The 24,294-nt window shown below is 50.0% G+C and overlaps 1 protein-coding gene across 1 annotated transcript in view; it reads left to right on the forward strand.

Annotated features, from left to right (window-relative positions):
* LOC102495642 (SH3 and multiple ankyrin repeat domains protein 2) overlaps positions 1-24,294 on the forward strand; it is a gene marked incomplete at its 3' end in the record, with an annotated part of 501,991 nt that overhangs the window by 141,745 nt on the left and 335,952 nt on the right. Inside the window, 4 exon segments of the mRNA XM_006141097.3 lie at positions 464-535; positions 1,760-1,868; positions 13,091-13,242; positions 14,769-14,936. Coding sequence (XP_006141159.2) covers positions 464-535; positions 1,760-1,868; positions 13,091-13,242; positions 14,769-14,936 — 501 coding nt within the window.

Here is a 24,294-nt window from a genome sequence, read left to right on the forward strand (position 1 = left end):
GGGGCTTGAAGCTGCCTCCTTATCCGTGGGAGATGCTACACCAATGGCAGATAGATACCCACGTAGGGAACCCAGTTTGCCTAACCAGCCAGGGGAGAGCTGATGTCTCATGGGGCCAAGCTTCTCACTGGGAAGGGCTTTTCTCCATCTTCCTTGTATATTGCTGTTTATAACTTTTAAGGCAAATTGCTTATATTTTAAGTTATAAGTTACAGGTTGTTCCTTGTATATTTCTTTTTATGTCTTTTATGGCAAATTGCTGCAGAATCCTGGCCAAAGTGATTCTTAGAATGTGGTGGGCTCTATATACAAATATAAATAGTTTATTTAAAACTCCCAAGAGTTTGCTATGGAGTTTCCACCTTTGCTGAGATAGCCAAGAAGAGATCAACTTATCTTCTGAACAGCCACGTGAAGTATTTACTTGTGTGCTTTTTGCTTTTCCTTTCTGTTCCTATGCCAGTTTCGATACAAGAAGCGGGTGTACAAGCAATCCAACCTCGATGAGAAACAATTGGCCAAGCTCCACACGAAGGTATGCCTAGAATGTTATCTTGTCTCTTTATCTTTAGAGAGTTTCTCTTCCGGGGGGTACCTTCTGTGTCCCTGGCATGGTGTACAGCACACTGGGTTGTCTAGGTGCAGGGGGCCTGCCTCATGCCCACGCTGCCAGAGGCCACCCCTCCTCCCTGACACAGACACAGACACACACACACACACATACACACACACACACACACACACCTTCCAAGAAGCAGCAGGGATTATATGTTAAAGCTGATGGGGGCTCATGGCAGAGGGGGGCAAATCTCACTGGGTGCTCCAGAGAGATCCCAAAGCAGTGGCACCCTCTTGGAGGGTGGGATCTGGACCCACGCTGGAGTAAACAGTGCATGTCAAGCACTATGATAGTTTCTACCGTTGTGCCATCAGCCCAGACCTTACTAAAATGCTCTTGATAGAGACCACAACAAGGTCAGTCTCACACTGAGCAACAGGGAGCGGAAGGGCCGCATTACAGGAGTGTCCAGTACCAGGCTGAGAGTGCCGTGGGACTCTGTTCCTAGAGCACCCATCCTGCTGGGCCCTTGCAGCATTCATGCCATGGACACTGTCTTTGTCAGGGAGGCCATGCCAGTCAAGTCAAGGAGGATTTTTTGGCTGCTATAATAAAATACCTTGGGTAACGTATGAACAACAGAATGTTTACTTTTCCTAGTTCCTGAGGCTGGGAAGTCCAAGGTCGAGGTGTGGCAGGCCCAGTGTCTGGTGGAGGCCTGCTCAGTGGCTCATAGATGGCTCTTCTATGTGCATCCTCACATGGTGAAAGGGCAAGGCAGCTCTGGGGGAATCCTCTGACAAGGGCACTAACTCTACTCATGGGAGCTCTGCCTTGTGACTTAATCACCTTCCGAAGGTTCCACCCGTCAATACCATTGGGTAGGGAATTCTATGATGTAAGAATTTTTGGAGGACACAAACATTAAGTCCATTGCACAAGGACAGTGAACAGTGGGATAGCGAGGGGTTAGAAACATTCACCTCGAACAGGATGACTGTGCGTGCCAAGTGTTGTTACTGTGCTCAGCCTTGGGGTTCCAGACACAACCGCTGCTCAGTGAACCCTGTGTGGGCAGTCGGTCTAGGAGGGGCTCTGACAGGAAAGATGAACGTATACCTCAGTAAGGGACCTCCCTGTAGCCTGTAGCATCATTTCTTATAAAAACATTTCTGTGTTTTGTTTTTTGCTTTCTTTTAGACCAATCTGAAGAAATGCATGGATCATATTCAGCATCGTTCGGTGGAGAAAATCATCAAGATGCTGGATCGAGGCCTGGATCCCAATTTCCATGACCTGGAGACGGGAGGTGGGTGCTTGTGTGAGACCTAATGCATATTCTGTCGTCCTTGATCTTCTTTGTTTTTTTTTTTTTTTTTTTTTTGGAGAGATTTTCACTATAGGGCACGTGCACTCACCAGAAAGACAGAGAGACAGAAAGTGAGAAATCACCCCCCAGGGGGGATGGTCACTCCGCAATCCCTTCTCCTCCATTCTCCTCTCGGGATCCTGGGCACGCACGCACACGCATCCGGCGTGAGTTTTAAGCCACCGGGTCCGGGACGCGAACCGCAGTCGACTACGTGGGAGTCCAGCGACATAGCCATTACGCTATGTTGATCTTCTTTGTTTTTTAAAGTATGTTCTTGTAGCCTAGTGGCTCCTTGAGCAGAAGAGCTGAACCTGCATTGCTCACCATGGTGTCCCCAGGACTCAGCACACAGTCCCTATACTCAGTGGGTGCTTGGCACATAGTTCTTGAGTGAGGGAATGAATGAATGACTTGCAGGCCATCCCGGGGCACCTGGGCCTCGTATATTTATAGACGCCGGGGATACGCACTTCTGTCTCTGCCCGGCACGGGCCTCCTACCAGGCCTAAGCACAGGACTATCTCACCTCCCCTGCTGGAAACCAAATTCCTTGTGAGCGTGAGCCTTTAAGCATTCATGAAGAAAGAATGTCACAGGTTCTTGGTACTTCCATGAATATGAGGTTTTTGGTTTGCACTTTTTTTCTACCCTTACGTACCAGAGGGTGTGTGCACTTGGGAGAGAGAACAAAAACCCCTCCTAGTGGAGAATGGTCACACTGTAATCCTTTTTCCTCAATTTCTCTATCCTCTCAGGATTTGGGGTACACAGACACACGCACCCGGCGTGTTTTACAAGTCACCAGGACCCAGACTCTTAACTGCAGTCTGGATCTGGGTCCGAATGCACAGCCTGTGACCATGGCACTATGGGGCCAGCCCGAATGTGAGGCTCATACCTGGCACCATTGACGTTTTGATCTGGATCATTCTTTCCTGTGGAGGTGACCTATGCCCTGGAGGGTGTTGACAGCATCCCTGGCCTCCACTGCTAGACGCCTGTAGCAACCACCTTTAACTACCAGCAGTGTCTGTGGATGTTGCCCAGTGTCCCCTGGGTGGGAGCACAGCCACCCCACATGAGAGCCCCGTGCCATGGAGACAGCTGCCAAAGCTGGCAGGCCGAGGCTAAGTCCATGTGGGAATCTGAGAGCAGCTCAGGTGAGAGTCTCCATAGCAACTTGGAGCGTGCACCTCATCAGACGGCTTATTTTGGGCTAAAGAACGTTCCTCTTATACTCAAGGGAGTGGAGACCTCCTCCTCTCGGGGTGTATCAGCCTGCTCCTGGCTCCTGCCGGGGTCTGTGCCATCGTCACACACAGGTGTCATGCCTCAAAATTAGTAAGCACACAATAAATGCCTTGTCCGCTGAAGAATGACACTTTCTCATCATTTGTGGGGGGCCCCCTGGCCCTGAAGCTGGGGAGGCAGAGCACCCAGTAGCCCCCCCCAGGCATGTCCCTGCACCGTCAGACCTGGCTGGGGTGCTTCCCTTGCCTCTTTGCTCCTGGGACTTCGTTTAGATGTGAGCAGCGTTCGAGCAGGGCAATGGGCTCGCTCCTGAGTGCAGCCGTGATGCCAGAGACATCAGGACACTGCAGGAGAGCTCACTGGGAGAGGGTGGGATGGAGCACGTGCACTCGGTAGGGGCAGGAAGGCTGAGAGTGTGCACTGCTGGGGCCAGACAGAGCTGGCACACTGAGAGTGAGGTATGGCCTGCAGGTGCCTGGCGGGAGATGGCGGCACCAGGCCCATCGCTGACCTCCACGAGGAAGGGAAGGCCCAGGTGTTTGAGGGCAGGGGAGTGACAGGAAGCCTTCTGTGGCCTCAGAGAGCCTGAGCTTTTTGGCCATGTCTCTCTCTGTGCTAATGTGGCCGGCCTCTCTGTTGTGTCATCCTCCGGACTGGGCTCTGCTCTGTGTAGCCAGGAGCCTTTCCAGCTGATGCTGGGAGTGATAGCTCCCCAGCATGTGAGTGCTAAATGTAAGTGGGCCATGGGGTCCTGAGCATGCACTTGAGCCTTTGGGTTCATTCACAGGTGACCTTCATATAGACCCAGATTTGTGTCCTCAGGTTCCCTGACCTGCATTCTTCCCTGGGCCTTGGGTCCCACTGGCTTGGGGAGAACTGCTCCATCTTTGTCCTGGCCTCATCATGGCTTCCGATGAGCCTATGGGGAGCTGAGTCTAGGCACAGTGCCCATCTCTCTGCCTCATTCTGGTGGGCAGGAGAAGGAGCGAGGGGGTGCACTCTGAGCTGTTCGTTTCTTCCCACATGACCCCTCTAATTGCTCCTTCCCATCACGAGCCAGGCTTCTCCGTACTTCTTTCACTGGGGTGTTGGTGTCCTGTGGACTTAAGAGTTCTGAAATGACTGTGCCTCCAGGAGAGACCCTTTCTGCATCTAAGAACACGTGCAGACTCTGCTGTTTCAAAGCAGAGGTGTGCAGCTCTGTCCCAGGGCCCTCATGGAGCTCACCCTGCTGCTATCAGGACTGAGTCAGGACCAAGCTTAAACTCCTTGACTGCAGTGAGCCTTCCTGGGCAGTGATCCCTGACGACGAGAGCAGCAGAAGTGGGACCCTTCACAACGTCCCCCAGAGCTGGGTGGATATGATGGGGGCTGCTGATCAGTGAAGGCAGCGTGGCACTGTCCCTGCCGGCTTACTGAGGAGAAGACCAAACCCACAGAAACAGCAGGAACCCCTTTCCAGTCAGATCCCTGTAAAGTGCCTCCTGACAAAGCACATGACTAAGGACAGGTGTTCTGGGGTGTCCAGCAGGCCCAGGGGGCTGAGATGGCACCTGCCCCTGCCCCACCCTCCAACCCTGCACCCTCCCCAGCTCCTGCTCAAGAGCACGATTTAGGAGGGCAGATCTATTCATGCTTATGAGACCAAGTGTAGAAACGCAGGGTTCTGTTTTTATTCTCAACAGCAATCATTATTTTCTTTTTTTAAAAATTTATTGAACTTTATTTACTCGGTCATTCATTTTTTAATTTGACCAGAGAGATACACAGAGAGAGAGAGAGAGAGAGAAGATAAGAAAGCAAGCCGCCAGGTCCAAGACTTGAACTGTGGTCAGCCATGTGGGAGCATCCAGTGCCTTAACCACCACGCCACCCACTAGTCCCAGCAATCATTATTTTCAATTTAAAAATATAAAGCAGTGATGGAATCATTTCTCACATAGTGGTTGCCAGATAGATTTTCTCTGTCAATTTTTCTTCTAGTAGCAGTTACTATTCCTCTGCAAAGCAGAGCATTCCCTCCCTTACTTTTTTTTTTTTTTTTTTAGTTGACTTCATTTTTAGGGGGGAGTTTTAGTTTTACAGAAAATTAAATAGAGAGTACAGAGTTCCACATTACCTGCCCCTCCTACTTCTTGTATTTATTAACATTGCACAATTGTATGGCACACTTGTTACAGCTGATAAGACAATATTGACACATTATTATTTTTATTGCTATTTTAAGGGCCCGTGTGCTCTACAAAGAGACGGAAAAAGAAAGTGAGAAATCATCCCTCAGGGAGGACGGCCATGCCACAGTCCCTTCTCCATTTTTCCTCTTGGGATTTTGGGCATGTATGCACATGTGCCCAGCGTGATTTTCAAGATGCCAGGTCCGGATTCAAACCGTGATTGGCCAGGTGGGAGTCCAGTGTCTTAGCCACGATGCCACCTGCTGGCCCCAATAGATTACTATGAACTGAAGTCCAGAATTTATGTGAGTCCTCTCTGTGTTGTACGTTCTGTGGCTTTTGACAAACGTACGATGATACGTATGTGCCGCATTACCACACAGAGTAGTTTCTGCCCTGAACGTCTCTGTGCTCTGCCTGTTCCTCCCCCGCTCCTTGAGCCCTGGCAACCGCTGGTCCTCTCGCCGCCTTCTCCAGACTGTTGGAGTTGAATCATACTGTGTGTGGCTTGTTCAAATTGGCTTATTTCACTTAGTAATAGCCATTTAAGGTTCCTCCATGTCTTTTCACGGCTTGGTAGCTCTTTTTTTTTTTTTTTCTTAAGCACTGAGTGATACTCCATTTTCTGGAGGGGCCAGCTTGTGTTTATCTGTTCACCTACTGAAGGACATCATCGTGGTTGCCTCCAAGTTTTGGCAGTTGTGGATTCAGCTGCTGTAACTGTCCATGTGCAGGATATTTACATAATGACCAGCGATCAAACAGAGTGGAGTTTTTTAAAACAAAAAAAAAGGAAAAGAAAAAGGCTACAGCAAGCCAAAAGGGACAAGGGTACAATTAAGGCAGAAAGTTCGGAAACCAGAGGTCAAGTGTCAAGATTCCGCCACAGACAGGACTGGAGCCATCCCAGGGCCCCACCCCAACTCCACCACTTGTTGTCGATGTTTTAAGACTTCTCACTCCTATCTCCAAATCAGGAGAGAAGCAGACAGTTTCTGAGTGAGGGGAGGGTAAATGGGAGCCCAGGGTGAGGAGGAAAATGAGAAAAGTGAACAAGGCTGGATGATCTCCGAACAAACCAACTAGCAGGACCTTCCAGGACAGTGGTGTGTAGCACCCTGACTATAATTCATACGAGAGGCCAGAGCCAGGTGCTGTCAGGGAAACATTTTGCTCAGTTTTCTTTGCATTGGTCAAGACACAGTTGATGGACCAAGTTATCCTCCCAGTGGAGATACACACACCCAACAGTAGATGAAGCAGCAGTGTTCGAGACCCTGGACGTCAGTAGTGCAGGACAGTGACCCCTGAGTGGGGACCACAGAGGGAGATGAGCCCTCTGAATGCCAGCTCTGTGCCCACGCCTGGAGAGGGAGCACCAGGAGGGGCCAGCAGATTTCAGTGCTGGCTTCAAAAGACTAGGTTAATGAGCCCCTCTGAACTTCTCTCTCTTCATCTCCTAAATTAGCTGGTGATAGCTAGAGGGTGAAGAAGTGCCACATTTGATGGGCGTGCAGGTTAGGAGTGGGAGTGCAGGTCATTCTCAGGAGGGTTTACAGCACCTCCCTGTGGTCAGTGTCGGCCACACTGCCTGTGCGTGACAGAAACTCGGGAAATGCTGCTTTCTCCCTGTTTTAGGTGCAGGGGAGAAAAATGGAGGATGGCATTGGTGGGCTGTCTCCACGTAGTAAGGAGGGTGACCGGCATGTCCCAGGAACTGCCCATGATTTGAATGTCCACACCCGGGAAGACCCCTTGGTCCCAGGCAAACTGGCACTGTCACCCACCCTACCGTAATAAGGGCACTGAGTGATTGCAGCTGCTGTGTGTTGACAGCTCGCTGCGCTCCAACCCTGTCCTGGGGCGAGGCAGGCCTCAGCTCCCTTAATACGCGTGCGGCCGTGGTGTGGGTTCTTTACTGGCCCCTTTGTCCATAGAGGAGCGCAAGACTCACAGCTGACACAGGCGGTTGCAATGATCTGGATGTTCGCAGCCTCCAGTTTTTGTGTTGACACCTAGTTCCAGAGCTTTGGGAGATGATCAGGTCATGGGGCAGAACCTCGTGACGGGATCAGTGCCCTTATTGTAGGGGCCACAGGACACTCCCTTGCTCCCCTGTCCTGCGGGGACACAGTGCAAAGGCACTATCTGCCAGCCAGGGGGTAGGCCCTTACCAGACTCGGAAGGTGCTGGGACCGCATCTCAGACGTCCAGCCTCTGGCACTGCGAGGGTGTGTCTGTCATGGGTAACCTGCCCAGCCTTTCACACTGTCCCTGCAGCCCCAAGCAAGGCAGCTGCCGGGTCATGGGCACAGGGAAGAAGCAGAGCCTGGGCTCCGCTTGCCCTCGAGGGTCCATACTTGGAATCCCTGGTGAAAAGAGAGGGGGGCAGTGGAGGTCTCTGTTCCCTGCCTTGTTCCTGGCAGGGGCAGGGCAAGTCCAGCTGGCAGTCTAGAGATGAGTTGCTGCTCACCTCCAGGCAGTCCCCCGGCAGAAGGGAAGAGCTTGCCCACATTCGCTTTCAGACACACTTTCCTCCTCAGCAGCTCCTGCAGCCTTAGCATGTTCCTATTCTGGGCTGCAGTGGCGCCATACTGAGTTTGGTGACTGTCAAAGCCACCCAGTGAGCAAATGAATCTGGCGGAAAACCAGACTTCTTCATTCTCTGTGCATGAGTTGGAGGCAGCCTGCGTCTTAAGCTCAGGAAATGCCAGGATGCTCAGACCCAGACTCACATCCCTGAGTAAGGGACAGGTGAGAGCAGCCTTCCAGATTGAGTGATTTGCAGGAGATAATTAAGTCCCAGTGCAATGGGCACCTGTCAATGAAAGCAAAATAGCCTTTGGGGGACCAGCAGTTAGCATAATGGCTATGTCGCTGGACTCCCATGTAGTCGACCACGGTTTGCATCCCGGACCCGGTGGCTTAAACTCACGCCGGGCGTGTGCGTGCGTGCCCAAGATCCCGAGAGGAAAATGAAGGAGAAGGGATTGCGGCGTGGCCATCCCCCTGGGGGCTGATTTCTCGCTTTCTGTTTCTCTGTCTCTCTCTGTCTGTCTGGCGAGTACACGCACCCTATAGCAAAAACCTCTCCAAAAAAAAAAAAAAAAAAAAAGAGAGATAAAGCAAAATAGCCCCTGTGTTATTACAAGCCACTGTCTGCTGCTTGTTTAAAATGTAGATTTCATTCATTAACAAGGATGACAGTTGTTTAAAAACTTAAGACCTCTCCCACTGGGGTCTTGGGACTCATCGCATACTTTGATGTTTCCAATTCCTGGAAAGGAATAATATTGACAATTCGATTTAGTCTAGTGCTTTTATTTTTCATTCTTGCTTCCAAACTTGAAGGAAGTCCCAGCATGACAAAGGAGGGCTGTTTTTAAAGCTAGAAACACCTTGAACCTCTTTAAATATCTTGATGAGAAGCTAAAAAATGGAGTAGTCCTTTCTTGTGCCAGATTTTGCAGGGCACCGCTGATGTGTCTGGACTTCTTTTATAGGAACCAATTATGGAGTCAGTTTCCAAGCAGGGACACACTCCCTGCTTGTCAGGCTGTGAGCTTCTCCTAGGAGCTTGCGTACTCCCATGCCCAGTCGTGCCTGGTTCTGTCACAGGCGGCTAGAGCTGGACTCCTGGGGAGTCCCATCTCAGCTCCCACATGGCCCAATTAGAAGGTTTTGCAGACTTTCTAGATCCCTGAACCCTGGGTGCCTCCACAGAGCATTGGCTTGAAGAACAGAGGGGGGCTTGTTTGATATTTGTGACGACTGACATTCCATTTCCAGCTGTCTCACCTTAGCATCCGAATGAACCACTGTATGTAATTCCCTGGAAATAATAGCTCTTGGAAATATGGGGCAATTCGAAGAACTATGGTTCTGGGACCTCGTAAACATCAGTCTGCCGAGGGTTACAGGCACACAAATTACCCAGTGCAAATGAAGGCAGCTTGTAGACGACAGAGTAAATAACTCCCTGTGCCACGGCTGAATATATTCGGGTGCATTTGGTTTGCTGGGTATAGTTCCTAATACAAAGAGACTTGCTTTTTAAGTGGGAGCTTAAATATAGTACCCAATTATTCACGGTTTTTCTTATTTATACCCTACCACATTCTGGAAGGGAGTAGAGGTAGCTTATCAAAGCACATGGAACATAAAATGCATTAAGTCAAGAAAATGAGGCAAAAAAGAAAGACACGGAAGGAGCAACATAGAGGCAGGGACAGGGTCCACAGGTGGGTGTCTTAGCGTCAGGTGCAGAGCCAGGAGTAGGTTTACAGAGAAATCAGACACGTTCCTCTATCAGCTAACATCTTGTATTAGCATAATACATTTGTTACAATTGCTGAGCCAATGCGGTTTTTCTGTTTTTGTTCGAGGGCACATGGGCTTGCCCGAGAGAGACAGAGGGAGAGGGAGAAGGAAGATGAGAAAGCACCCTTCATGGGAATGGTCACACGACAACCCCTTCTCTTCCTCCCCCTCGCTTTGAGATTTTAGTTGTGCGCACACATGAACCTGGTGTGTTTCTCAAGCCACCAGGTCCAGGACTTGAATCACACAGCTGGCCATGTGGAATCTGGCTACCTAAGCCAGTGGTCCACAGAGCTGGCCTAAGATCTATTATTATTATTATTTTGATAGTTTTTGCTTGTTTGTTTGTTTGTTTTTGCTACAGGACATATGTGCTCACCAGAGTGACAGAGACAGAGAGAGAGAAAGTGAGAAATCACCCCAGGGGGGTGGCCATGCCACAATCCCTTCTTCTCTATTCTCTTCTCAGGAGTTTGGGCACATATGCACATGCGCCTAGTGTGAGTTTGAAGCTGCCAGGTATGGGACTTGAACCACAGTCAGCCATGTGGGAGTCCAGCACCTTAACCACTATGCAACCTGCTGGCCCTGAGATTTGTTATTATTAAAGTCTATTTTTTAATTGGGGTTCACTCTTGGCCTTTGTTGTACATTCTCTGTGTCCGGTCATGTAGCCATCACCACGGCATTATACAGAGGGAGACGGTAGTTTCACTGCCCTAAAAATCCTTCCTCCCTCCCGCCTTCCCTCCCTTATAATCTTTGGCACCACCGATCTTTTAACTATCTCCATAGTTTTGCCTGTTACAGAACATCACATAGTTGAAATCATATGGCATGTAGCCTTTTCAGACTGTCAACTCCTTTCACTTAGTAACACATACCCAAACTTCTTCCACATGTTTTCGTAACATGATAGATCATTTCTTTTTAGTGCTGAATAAGTTGCCACCATGTGGATGGACCATAATTTGTTTAATCGCTCACCTACTGAAGGCCATCTTGGTTGTTTCTAAGTTTTGGTAGTGAATGAAATTGTTACCACCATTAACATGCAGATTTCTGTGTGGACATATGTTTTTCAGCTCATTTGGGGTACTCAGCAGTGCAATGGTTAGGTTGTATCATAAGACTACGGTTAGCTTTCTAAGAAACTGCCAAACTGTGCCAAACTGTTTGTCAAAGTGGCAGTGCCCAGTACTGTCCACCAAGGCATAGCTTGGCCTTGATTAAGCCTCAGTTGCTTTATAACTTGTTACCAGGTCTCTCTGAGATAGTATTCGCCTTCGTACGATAATGCACTTTGAGGTCGTCACCTATGAAAATAGCGCAGTATAATCTTTGTGAAAAAGCATCTACTTGGGCCACTTACCTTTATCATTGAGCCCGTGTAAACAGTCAAATAAAGAAAGGTCCTCACTGTTTTGAAGGTGAACCTTGCCCCAAATGAAGGTGTTGTAAGATTTGAATTTTAAGCGTAGATTCTGGTCGCTCCTAATGATCCAGTCTCTTTGTACCCTTTAAGGAGTGATTATTCCTCTAACCCACCACTCCCCATGGTGGTCTTTTCATTCCATAGTAGAGAACCCTCAGATGTTTTTGGATATTAGTGTGTTGACTGGGGAAGCCACCTGGGTAAGGTGGTGCTCAAGGCTGATCATTCCCTCTCCCTGTCTCTCCAGCAGGCAGGGGTCTCTCCTTGGGTTTCTCTCTGCACATTTACCCACTTTCAAATCTGTATGTGCATGTACTGCCTATGGTCCTGGCTGGTCTTGATCCCACACACCCTTGGCTACACCACACCACACCTTCTTGCTGTTTCCTATGTAAGAAGTATCTCCCACCCTAACCCAAGCCCCTAGAGAGAAAAATCTTACTTTTCTATAAAAAGTCTGCACAGTGAGATCCCTCTCTTGGGTATACAACAGAGCTATATGCGACAGCATTGTTTGTAATTGGGGAAAATGGGAAGCGTGCTTTGTCCATCAGGAGAGCACATGTAAACAGACGTACACTGGACTACGTCTGCATTGCACACCCTAATTACAGGAGTAGGTGAAGCCTGTACATCTCACCATGAAACATAGGCCAGGCGATGGTGCAGGAGTCAAACGAGATTATTTCTGCAGCAAGTCTACAGAGGAAGGTTCCCAGTTCAAGTTCGAAGACCTCCCTGAGTGTGCCAGGCTTGTGCTTGCTCATGGTTTGTGGCTGAGGGCTGAGGGAGGGTCATGACGCTGAGAACATGTTAGGGGGTGCTATTTCTCCCTCTCTCTCTCTCTCACTTCAGGGATGAAATAAATGATAAACTTTAAAAAGAAAAGAAAAAGCGTGTTGCAGAATGGTTTCTATGGTAAACTGAAAGAGTACTCAAACGGTGCCTATTGATGGATAATTAAATGGAGGAATTAAAATAGGTGGGTGCGTCAGTCTGAGCCATGAGATGGGTCTGAGATGGACGGTCAGAAGGGGGTGCAACCCCACATAAGATGTCCAGGTCTTTTATTCTCTATGCTTGAAGATAGATGGACTTTTTGTTTATAGATGCTCCTCGACTTAGGAGGAGGTTTATGTCCCAGGAAACCCATCCTGTATTCAATATGGCATTGGCCAAAACTCTGGGAACTTGCATAGCATCATAGTCTTGCTTGCATTTTTCTGGAAGAGAAAAGCCTCTGACATGAACTACCCCACCACAGTGCACTTTGCTCCACAGTGTCACGCAAGAAACATTAGGAGTGCACGGAAAGATGTATTATGCCAGATATTGATGTTGTCAGCTGCAGCCAGCTACAAACTGGTCCAGGGTCATCCACATGGAGTTGGGGGGGACCCTTCATGACCCTTCAGAGGCAGCCCTCATCCTCTGCTCCCTGGACTTTTGCCACCTCCTATGTCACCTTGCATTGTGTTGATAATGAAGGCTTTTGCTTGGCCAGATGGAGAGCTCCCGAGAGCTGGGACGCCATGGCGCATTCGTGTTCATACCCTTGCAGCCCAAGTCCTGTCAGAATGCTTCCCCCAGTACCGTGAAAGGGGATGGAGAAAGGCACTCATCTGCCTTTCTGCTCTCTCATTAGTGCCCTCTACCACTCCTCCCATAAGGGGAACATGCTGGTGGTTCTGCAGGATCCTGTGGACTCAGAGCAGGGGAAGCCTCCCATAGCAATGCTGTTGAAACCTCACCCACCACTGTTGTAGCAGGTGAATCTACGTGTCACTGCCATCGCCACTGGGTTGCCTGAGCCACTCTGACTGCATGGACTTTTGGGTCCACAGGTGGCTGGGACTATGAGTACCCTGAGGTGGCTTTTTAGGCTCATTTTAGGCATTCAAACATGGCCAGGTGAGCAGCATGACTTGGTGGCTGGCCCTGAGTGCCAACTCTAAAGTGTGTGTGTTTGGACCCCTCAGAAACCCCCTTGACCCTGGCTGCCCAGCTGGATGACTCTATGGAGGCCATCAAAGCTCTCAAAAATGGCGGGGCTCACCTGGATTTCCGTGCCAAAGATGGGATGACTGCCCTGCACAAAGCCGCCCGTGCCAGGAACCAAGTTGCCCTGAAGGTAAATCTGGGTGCCCATCTTACGTGGATAACACCCCTTCCCCATTGTGATGCCCTGTGTCTACCCCATGCCATCCCCATGATGCCCACCCCAAGAGGATTGTGAATTGTGCTCCCGCTGGGACTGGGAACTGCAGCCAGTGCTCAGGGTTCCCACCCTCTCTTGTAGGGACTGTTGGTTTTAAATTTACTCTTCACAAAAAGTCTTCTTTCTGGGACCAGCAGTGGTGTAGTGATTGAAGCACTGAACACCCATGTAATTGACCGCTGTTCGGATTTGGGACCTGGCAGCTTGAAACTCAGAACTGGACATGTGTGTATGCGTACCCAAAATCCTGAGAGGAGAAGGCATTGTGGTGTGGCCATTCCCCCCAGTGGGTGATTTCTTACTTTCGGTCTTTCCAGTGAGTGCACGCATGCTGTAGCAAAAATCTCTCTCTCTCAAAGAAAAAAAAGTAATCTTTCCACCTCTAAGTCAGAGGACTTCTGTTTTCAACCCACAAGGCAATGCTGAGCCCCCATCCCTGGCAGGAGGCCACAAACCCAGCCCATAGGCATTGGATCAGCCTTGCTGAGGTCACCTCTGAGTCATCAGAAGCCAATGTAGGGTATAGGTTCTATCCCTGCCTGGTCTTGCTACTGTCGGTGCCTGTTGTACCTGCTCTAATGCTATAATGTGGAGCCTATGGACGGAACAGTGAATTTCCAAGCCATCTCCATCAGACCCTGGTGAGGAGCAACAGGGCATGCCTGCTACAGGTTGACCCCCCAAGGTGGAGGCTGTTCTCTAAAGTCTGAGCTTCTCAGCTTCATTTCAGCTGCATCTTCTCAGCTGGATTCCTCAAACTGAAAGCATCCACAGTGGAGCTGGCTAGGTTGGCCACTCTCAACAAGCACACCGATGGGGTTTTATGCGGTGCATTTATTCACTCATCCGTCCATCCATCCATTCGCTATGGAGCATGTGCACTCACCAGAGATAGACAGAGAGGGAAAATGAGAAAGCACCCCCCCCAGGGGGGATGACCACACCACAGTCCATTCTCCTCTGGGGATTTTAGGTATGCTTGCATACACACCAAGTGTGTTTTTTAAGCCACTGGGTCTGGGACTCGAGCTGCACAGTTGGCTGTGTGGGAATCTAGCTGCCTTAACCTCTACACCACCTAGCTGGGCCTATACTGTCCATTGAGGTGGAATAGTGTAGCTTTTCTCTGCAAATGCTGCCTTCATGTTATTGTTGCCCACTGCTATTCCACTGGGATCCCAGGGTCACCAGGCCACAGAGAGGTCTGCGTGCCACAGATCCCTGTCTGCAGGATGTCCCCTCATCTCCAGTGCCTGCCTAGGCACCATCTGTTATTTCAGGGCCAGAAACATCACCATCTTAACGTTAGGACCTCCTTAACTCTGGGAGACCCAGGAACAACACTGGAAGCCCAGGGTTTGTTCCTTTTTCTTGATCGTTTCACTTGGCAGAAGAGGAGTCATGAGACCAATGACCACAACTTCGAATTGTTTTCCTAGACTCTCTTAGAGCTTGGAGCATCTCCGGATTACAAAGACAGTTACGGCCTTACACCCCTGTATCACACTGCCATCGTCGGGGGCGACCCCTACTGCTGTGAGCTCCTCCTCCACGAACACGCCTCAGTGTGCTGCAAGGACGAGAATGGCTGGCATGAGATCCACCAGGTACAGGCTCTGTTCTCACCCACTTTACCCGGACACTGACCCCCTTTCCCCTGGCTTCCTCCAGACGGCAGGACAGCTGCACGTGAGGTTCTGCCTGTGGGTGTTTTGTTTGACCTACCCAGAGTTCCTAAAATATTTGAATTACTCATCAGCATTTAGAACAGGTATATTTACCTAGAAATAGGCATTTTTGTCTTCTCTGGATTCACTGGACTATTAGATGAGGCTGTTGCAATTCTGCTCACACAGTCTCTAGCGTTAGGGAGCGAATGCTATCTTCCAAGGAGCTACATACCCTCTAGATCCTCACCACTCTGGGTGCCCCGACAGAGCACTGGGCCAGGTGCTTTCTGAGCACATATGGTCCAGTGGGAGCCCTGATTTCTGAGCACAGGTGGCCCAGTGTAAGGCTTGATTTGTGTGCAAGTGTGTCTTTTAAGACCCCCCCCACACACACACACACACACTGCCCTACAACATGGGGGTTAGGAGAAGTGTCGTCTAGGGTCTTGGACAGAAACACAATCCACCCGGTATCTTCAATAAAGTCTTCAATGGGTCAGGTACGAGTGTGGGCTGGGCTGGGCTGAAGTGGAGCCCAGTTAACCAGCAACATTGGGAGCCATTACCACCCCTGGGCTTGAAGTGAAGAGAGGAAATGGTGTTCTAGGAAGGAGTGAGAGCAGAGGGCTTGCCAAGGAAGCTGCAGGTGCTGTGTGTGGAAGGACATGAAGGCAGAGGTCTATACCCTCCCTGCCAGAGCTGGATACAGGGAGCACCGCAGGGCAGGCCTGGAGGTGTCCAGGCAGAAAGAGTCTGGACTGTCCTCCCAAGAGGCCAGGCAGAGAGGGCTGTTACTCATCTTGGGCTGGGGGCATGGTCCCCCTCGCTGTGGTCAGAGAATGAAGAATGTGGACATTCAAAGAGCTGATGGGTGAGGGTGAGGGTGGGCACTGACTGACCTGGCTTTTCTCACGCTTGGTCGTTTCTGGTTCATCATCACATACAGTCAGGAGAAGCACCCACTTGGTCTGCGCTGTGACCGAGGCTACGTGAGCTGCTCCAGGCCTACTCTGGGCAAGGCCTTGGAGGATCGGGTGGCAGGGGCTGGCCTGCGGAATGTGCTCTTCCATGGTCTTGACATTTCTGTTTTGCTTTCTTTTTGTTTGCTTTTGCTAGAGGGCTCATGTGCTTGCCAGAGAGACAGAGACTGAGTCAGAGAGAGAGGAAGAGGGAGAAAGCACCCTCTGTGGGAATGGTCACACCGCTGTCTGTTTTCCACGTCTCTCTCCTTTCAGGATTTTGGGCACACATGTACACAAGCCTGGCATGCTTCTCATGCCACCAAGACCAGGCCTTGAACTACGTGGTCATCCTTGTGGGACTTGGTCACCTTAACCACCAGGTCATGGTGCTACCCTCTTACCACCCACCTGTTCTACTTTAAGAAAAGGGCAAAGTCTTTTCCCCTGTGATGGCTACTTTCATGTGTCAGCATGACTGGGCTATGGTCAGCCCTAAACAGTATTCTAGATTTTGCCACGAAGGTGTTTTCAAAGATGCTAACAAAGAACACAGGAGAATTTGAGTAGGGCAGATCACCTTCCAGGGTTTGAATCACTTGAAGTCCCAAGAGAAAACTGAGCTTCCCCAGAAGGAAGGACTTCCACCAGCAGAGGGCCTTCGGACATCAGGGGCAGCGTCAGCTCTTTCTGGGCTTCCAGCCCACTGGCCTGCCCTGCAGAGCTCTGACTCGCAGCCTCCATCATTGCATGAGCCAATTCTTTAAAATATATATTTTTAATTTTTACATATAGGTGTTTAATTCTTTAAGATTCTTTTGCTCTTCTTTTTCTCTGTCTTTGTATATTATATATGTGTCTGTACAAACACAATGGGACTTTGAAATGTTCATGGAAAGATGGAAATAAAGTACATGTTTTTGTGCAAAAAAAATGAAATTCACACATAGTTTTTTTTTTTTGTAATATGCATTTTCTTTTTAGAGATTTTTGCACATACATGTGCCCGGCGTGAGGTTTAAGCCATCAGGTCCAGGACTTGAACCACGGTCGGCTACATGGGAGTTCCGCAATGTAACCATTATGCTATCTGGTGGTTACTATAATATGCATTTTCTATGAATTTTTTGAAGACCCCCTTAATGTTTGCATGGAAACACACACACACACACGCACATGCACACGCACACGCTATTGGTCCTGTCTTCCTGGTAAGCCCAGCCTGGTGCATTGCTGAGTGTGGGAGCAGTCTGGGCTCTTGCAGGGCACTGCGGGTTGTGGGGTGGGGGAGCTGCTACCCCTACTGTGCTCTGCATGGGAACTCTTACTGCTCCTGCCCATCTCTGTGCTCCCTGCCCCTCCCCTTTCCCTAGCCTCATCCCTGTCCTCCTTCCTGGGTGGCCCTGCCTTCTGCCCCCTACTCTGTGCTCCATCCCTTCCTAGCCTTCCCATCTCCCGTGTGGATGTCTGCCTTGGCTTCTGTTCCCTGCCCTTGCTCCTGCTCTGTGGAATCCTGTCTGTGTCCGAGCTGCCTCAGGAGCTCCACAGGAGGCTCCAGCCTGTCCACCACCCGCCTCTTCAGTCCACGTTTGGCCAACGTCCAGGTGTCTCAGCAGCACTCTGGAACTCCTGCCCATTTGGGGTGGTCTTCCAGCCACAAAGGTCCCTATCAAGTGTGTGTGCTTGCCACACAGCTCGTGCTCTGGACACCAGGGTAACCAGTGAGTAGGACACTGTGATGAGCGTGTCTGACTTTCCCAAGGGGGTGCCAGATGTGATGTAAAGACATTACACGTACGTGCACAGGGGCTCGCACCCGCGTGAGCAGGCGAGGTGATGCTCCATGTCTCTGTGCGGTGGTGCTTTCTGAGCTCAGGGGAGGGTTGATGGTGGCCGTGGGCATGGCCCTGTTGCTCTCACTGCACTCGGCTGTCAGTTCCATCATGATGCTTTAAACGCCCAGCCTGTTCTCACAGTATGAACGCCAGCTCCTGTGGGGACATCCCACAGGCATTTCCCAAAGGAGGATCCTCTAGGGGCCATTCTAAGCTCCTGAGGTTACCTACTTGAAAAGAGGCCACGTCTAAGACTTTGCAGCTCTAGTGAGCTCAGTTTTATTTTCAAGAATTATTTATTATTATTATTAAAATTTTACCAGAGAGAGAAAGAGAGACAAAGTGAGAAGGCAAGCTACCAGGCCCAGGAATCCAACCACGATCAACCATGTGAGAGTCCAGTGCCCTAACTACCACACCAACTGCTGGCCCCGGTGAGCTCAGTTTTAACAGTGAAGTAGGCTGATTTCCAATCAAGGCAAGTGCAGGACAATGTAGAACCTTGAATGAGGCAATGAGGTCATCCCTGAGACGTGTCTGCCTGAGGACATTGCTGGGTGAGGTCGGGAAGTGGTGGAGCCCTGAGTACCCACATCTTCCTTGAGCTTCTTGGGGTTTTGGCGTGACTGCTGCTGGGCTCAGGGTTTAGGCTAAGCTGTGACTTTCTAAGAGATCAAGGGCCCTGGGCATATCCCTCCGGCATGTCCAAAGGGAGAATTGATTATGTGTCTTGTTCTAATTGGCTCCAAGTCTGGTCATCTATATGAATAAAACTGTCACTTCGTGGCACATCAGAGAACTCATGTCTTTAAGAAAGGGTGACCGTGGAGGAGGAATGTAAAAAAGCCCTCTGGGCGCTTGGCACAGGCTTTTCTTGGTAAAAATAGCCGAATGTACACTAATCCCCCTTTACCCATGGAGGATGCATCCGGAGACCCCCAGCAGATGCCTGAAACTGTGGATAGGACCAAACTTTGTCTATGCTGTGCTTTTCCTGGACTATAAACCTAAGGTCGGGTTGGTTTATAAATTAGGCACAGTAAGAGATGAATAACAATAACTAATACTGCAATGGGACAATGATAATAATACAAGGTATCCTTAAAAAGTCCATGGAAGATGCAGATAATGAAAAAAAAAAACTATATACAGTTTTCCTTTTTTTTTTTTTTTTTTTGCACCCAAATTAACTTTAGTTTCATGTTCCATAATTTTGGGGACGTATTCTCATGTGCTGTAATAGAAGTTCTATGATTGGGATGACTCTAAATGTCTTACTCTTACCATTTTCAGTATCAGTCCTCCCTTTCAATGTCATTATTTTCATTTCTCCCCCTAGTTTTTCTCTTGATCGCTGAAAGTGGCGATGTCCTTACACATGGTTACAACACCCTCGACCGTGCAGGAAAGAGTTGGTGGAGCCCCCAGTTTGGCCACAGCCCCTCAGACAGAGTAGGCCCTGCGTCTCCCCTGTGGGGATTTCCAGAACTTTGCTCTTTCCTCTCATCTCTCTTTATTCTTTTCTTCCTGTCTGAGCCCTCCCTTAACCAGGTGAACATGCACGCACAGACCTGGCTTTCTTCCTCCGAAGGACACGGCAATAGTGGCCACATCGCCATTTCTCAGGATGGCTGTGAGGTCATGGGCGATCGTGTGTGTTTTAGGAGTGTCTTGGTGGTCACTTCTTGCTGTGCCAGCTATCACCATCATTTCCAGTCCCCAGAGTGCTGGGTTCCATCTCTGAGGCCCTGACTTGGGTTCAGAGTATTGTGGCCTTGATGCCACCCAACCACCTTGGTCTCCTGGCGCCGGCCCCTGGCACTGCATTTGGGCTTAGAGGCATTGATCCCTGGGCCTCTCGAACCTGCTGCCTGAATGACTCACCTCAGGTGTGGAGCAGGGCTGGGAAACCCATCTTGATAGGTTCACTGTCTTCTAGCAGCCAGTTTCTTTTTCAGACAAGTCTGGGAAAGCGTGTGGACAGTTCCTTCCAGGGGTCTGTCTGCACCTCCTGCCGGAAATCCTTTCTCTCCCCCTGTAAAGAATCCTAGTTATCCTGTGAAGTGGCTTTGCCTCTCCGAGCCTCGATTTCTTCCTCTGTGGTTAATAAATAAGGTGGTGGTACAAGGTGCTTGGCACAGGCCTGGCAGGGATAGCAGAGGGTGTTATCCTCCTCCAGAACACTCTCATCCTCATCAGAGCTCTCAGTTATCAGCTACACATGTGCCTTCTCCACCATTCTCCCCTCGGGATTTTGGGCGTGCACACACAGGCACCTGGTGTGATCCTGGGCCTCTCGAACCTGCTGCCTGAATGACTCACCTCAGGTGTGGAGCAGGGCTGGGAAACCCATCTTGATAGGTTCACTGTCTTCTAGCAGCCAGTTTCTTTTTCAGACAAGTCTGGGAAAGCGTGTGGACAGTTCCTTCCAGGGGTCTGTCTGCACCTCCTGCCGGAAATCCTTTCTCTCCCCCTGTAAAGAATCCTAGTTATCCTGTGAAGTGGCTTTGCCTCTCCGAGCCTCGATTTCTTCCTCTGTGGTTAATAAATAAGGTGGTGGTACAAGGTGCTTGGCACAGGCCTGGCAGGGATAGCAGAGGGTGTTATCCTCCTCCAGAACACTCTCATCCTCATCAGAGCTCTCAGTTATCAGCTACACATGTGCCTTCTCCACCATTCTCCCCTCGGGATTTTGGGCGTGCACACACAGGCACCTGGTGTGATTCTCAAGTCACCGGGTCCAGGACTCAAATTGTGCAGGTGGCTGTTTAGGATCCAGTGCCTGGACCTCCACAAAGTGGCCTCTTACCTTGCCTTTCTATGCTTCCCGGCTTGCTATTCAGCTTCTGTGAGTTGACATGTTCCCAACCTTCTGTGAGTCCAAGTGTCCAATACATAGGGACGCATTTCGAATCCAGCCCTGTAGTTCCAATCTGCTTTCTTCGTACCATCTGTTTATATCCACAGAGCCACCCTAGCAGGTAACTTGTCTGTTTCTCGATGAGAACAGACCCAGAGAGGGTGAGTCACTTGCCCAAGGCCACAGAGCGAGCATTTGCCTCATAACAAGCCTGGCTCTTTATCCTTCCCCCCAGGGCTCTCAAGCAGGAACTGCTCAGTATGGCCATGCATTTGTGCCAGCAGGACCTGTGGGGGCAGGTGGTTTAGCAAGTGCTGGCTGGCCCATTTCAAGCTGTGCCCTCTGGGAGAAGTAGCCTGAGTTCCCAGGTTAGTGAGTTATGTGTTTGAAGTCTGTCTCTGTGGACAAGGCTGCTTTCCGTTCTAGCACCTGCGAGTGTGGACAGCTCCTTCCAGGGGTCTGTCTGTGTCTCCTGCCAGAAATCCTTCCTAAGTGACCACAACCAGTCCGGCTGGTGGGTGCTGTAGGGGTTGGCTTGCTTCTTGGCTTCTCTGAGTTGACACATTCCCAGCCGTGTGAGTTTAGGCATCCATTGCATAGGGAGGCATTTCAGATGCAGCCCCTCTAGGCAGTGTGGTGGGGAGATGCCCGCCCCCTGCAGGCTGATGTTGAAAGCGTGCTTTTCTGAACGCAGGCTGCTTAGAAACTCTCTTAAAAGCTGTAATTTAAATTACCCTAATTTTTTCTCACTTAAAAACAAACAAACAAAAACCCTGCTTCTCATTACAAATCTTGAAAAATACTAAGAAGCATAAAAGAGCAAGTGAAGAGGCCAGCACATGGCATGGAGGTTCAGGCGCTGGATCTCAAATGGCCAGCATCATGGTTTGAGTCCCGGACCTGGTAGCTTGAGAATTACACCAGGTATACGTATATGCTTGCCCAAAATCCAGAGAGGAAAATGATGGAGAAGGGATTGCGGCACGACCATCTGCCCTAAAGGGTGGCTTCTCACTTTCCTTCCTTCTCTCTCTGTCCTATAGCAAAAACTTGGCGGGGGGGCGAGGGGTTGGGAGGAAGGTAAGTTAAAAAGCACCAAGTACATTTCTATAACCCAAATACCTCTTAAGTCCTGTGTGGAGGGATTCTTCTGGTATCTTTCTCTTTTATTGCCAGTGTGCTGGGGAGGGAGGAGGGGAAAGAAAACACTTCCTAATTAGATGTGGTTATGCTCAATCCTTTTTCCCCCACGGTTCTCCCCTGTCAGGATTTTGGGCATGCACAAACACATGCCTAGTGTTTTTTTCAAGTTGTGAGAGTCAGGATTTAAATTATGGTCTGCCACGTGGGATCCCACTCCCTTAACTGCTGTACTGCGGTGCTAACCCTTGTTCCATATTTTTCATTGCAAAGTACTTTTGCATCTACCATGCAGCTTCACAGCATCCCAGCTCTGACATGAGGAACAGAGGGATCTGGCTGTCTCCCAGCACTGCAGGGTGTTCCTGATGGGGTCCTGGAGCTGGACAGCTGTCCCCAATAGGGGAAAGCCACTCAGCGCACGGGCCATGGCCTGTGTTTCCACTGGCTGAGCCCATGTGACTGGCTCACAGGCAGAATCTCACTCAGCGTCCTCCCTCTCTGAGTTGTCTGTGTCTTTGGGATGAGACACATTTCCTCTTCCTGCTATCAGTAGTGCATTCAGCCAAAGTATTATTTAGCCCCGAGTTGAACCTCCTCCTCAATTCTTCCTCGGCCACCTGAGCAGGTGCCTTACCCTCTCTGAGTGCATTTGCTACTCTCTAAAGCTGGCTGAGTAATAGTTCATAGAGCTCTCGAGACAGGTAAGTGAAACAAGGACATGAAGCACCCTGGGCAGTGCTTGGCACATTCTATGTGTTCAGTACGTGTTAGTATCCTCCCCACACCCCATCACCATCTTCCAGATATTCTGATATTATCATTAAGAAATAATATGAGGAGGCCAGCAGGTGGCGCGGTGGTTAAGGTGCTGAACTCCCATATGGCTGGTCACAGGTCGAGTCCTGGACCCGATGGCTTGAGACTCACACTGGGCCTATGTGTATGTGTGCCCAGGATCCTGGGAGGAGAAGGGATTGCAGCTTGACCATCCCCTGTGAGGGATGATTTCTCACATTCCCTTTCCTTGTCTTTTTCTCTATCTCTCTTTCTGGCAAGTGCATATGCCCTATGGCAAAAAACTAAAATAATAATAATAATAATGAAAGAAAACAGGAGTAATATGACAGTAATGTCATGTCCAGAGAGTGCCTCAGGTTTGCTCGCAGGTACTTCATGTGGTATTGCATTTGACCTTCACAACAGTTCTGTGATGACAATAATATCACCGCCTCCTAATTTTCTTACTGGTGACTGTTACTGATTTCTTTCAAATGAGTAGTTTCAGCCTTAAGGAAATTAAGCAGTTTTTGGCTACAGTGACTGCTCCTCCTCCTTAGCCAGGCTGCTCACCTTCAGCTCAAACTCAACCTTTGAACTTCCTCTGAGCCCCCACAGTGAAGGACAGGCACCCCTTGTTCCTCCCAGGCTTCCAGGCCAAGATCCATCTGTGGGCACCCTGCATGATCTGTCCCCATGTGGGCAGGACTGTGGTGATCCTGGCCAGAAGCCTGAACAGCATAGGTGCTCGTAAATATCTTTTGGTTAGCTCTGGACTGTGATGGAGCCAGGTGGTCGTGGTCTTCCTTTAAGTTCCTGTTTTTCCCAGGTGCTGGGATGCTTGCCATGTGCCGGACACCCATCATGCCCAGGTGCTGAAATGGCCACTGTGTCTACACTGCAGTGGCCACGTGTCTGGGGCTGGGCTTGTGTCCAGCAGGCACAGGGGCACCTGCAAGCAGGGAAGGTGTGAGAACTCTGTGGCCCTCGCAGGCGTTGCTGGTTCTGCCCCAAGCAGGCCGGAGAGCTTTGTGCAGAGGGCACTTCTGGAGCCAGGCTGTGGTGATGGGCAGGACACCCTCTCAGGTGGGTGTGCTGGCCTCGCTGGGGGTGCATTTCTGCTAGACTGACATCCGCATGGTACATCACAGTCACATGGCTGACAGGGTGTGCACTTGAGGGCTACCCCTACGCCTTGTTGCGGATGTGGGAGGCAGTCATGATTTGCATCTTTATAAACAAGGACCACAGTGTCCAAGAATTTAGGGTTTCCCAGGTGATAGGTGAGAGAGCCAGAGCTTGGAAACCTTTGCCCTGTATTGTGGCCCCATATCCAGGGCTCAGTCTACCCACTGTAGGAACTATGGCCTCACCGTTAGAGCTGCAGAAATGAGCCATGCCTGCTTTGGGGGGGTTCCTCTATTGATCTGGAAGGTCAGTTCTATCTAGTGTGCTCCCACCTTCCCAGCAAAGATCCATTTGGAGAAATAAGCAAGACCTCCTTTTCCTGTAGACATCCAATAGCAATGAGGACCAATCAGCCCTGACTCCTTGGAGCCAGGGGGAGCAGAGGCGAGGGGGTAAATGAAGACCCTAAGACCAAGATGGTGCAGAAGTCCCCCAGCCCCTTTGTCAGACCCTCTGTTCTGCTGCAGTATAGAAGCAAAGTGACCGAGAGACTTCAAAGATTATATTGTAAAAGCAGTGGGCTCCGTAGGGAA

Source organism: Tupaia chinensis, unplaced genomic scaffold (genome assembly GCF_000334495.1).
Source record: "Tupaia chinensis unplaced genomic scaffold, TupChi_1.0 Scaffold000047_1, whole genome shotgun sequence".
NCBI classification, from domain to species: Eukaryota; Metazoa; Chordata; class Mammalia; order Scandentia; family Tupaiidae; genus Tupaia; species Tupaia belangeri.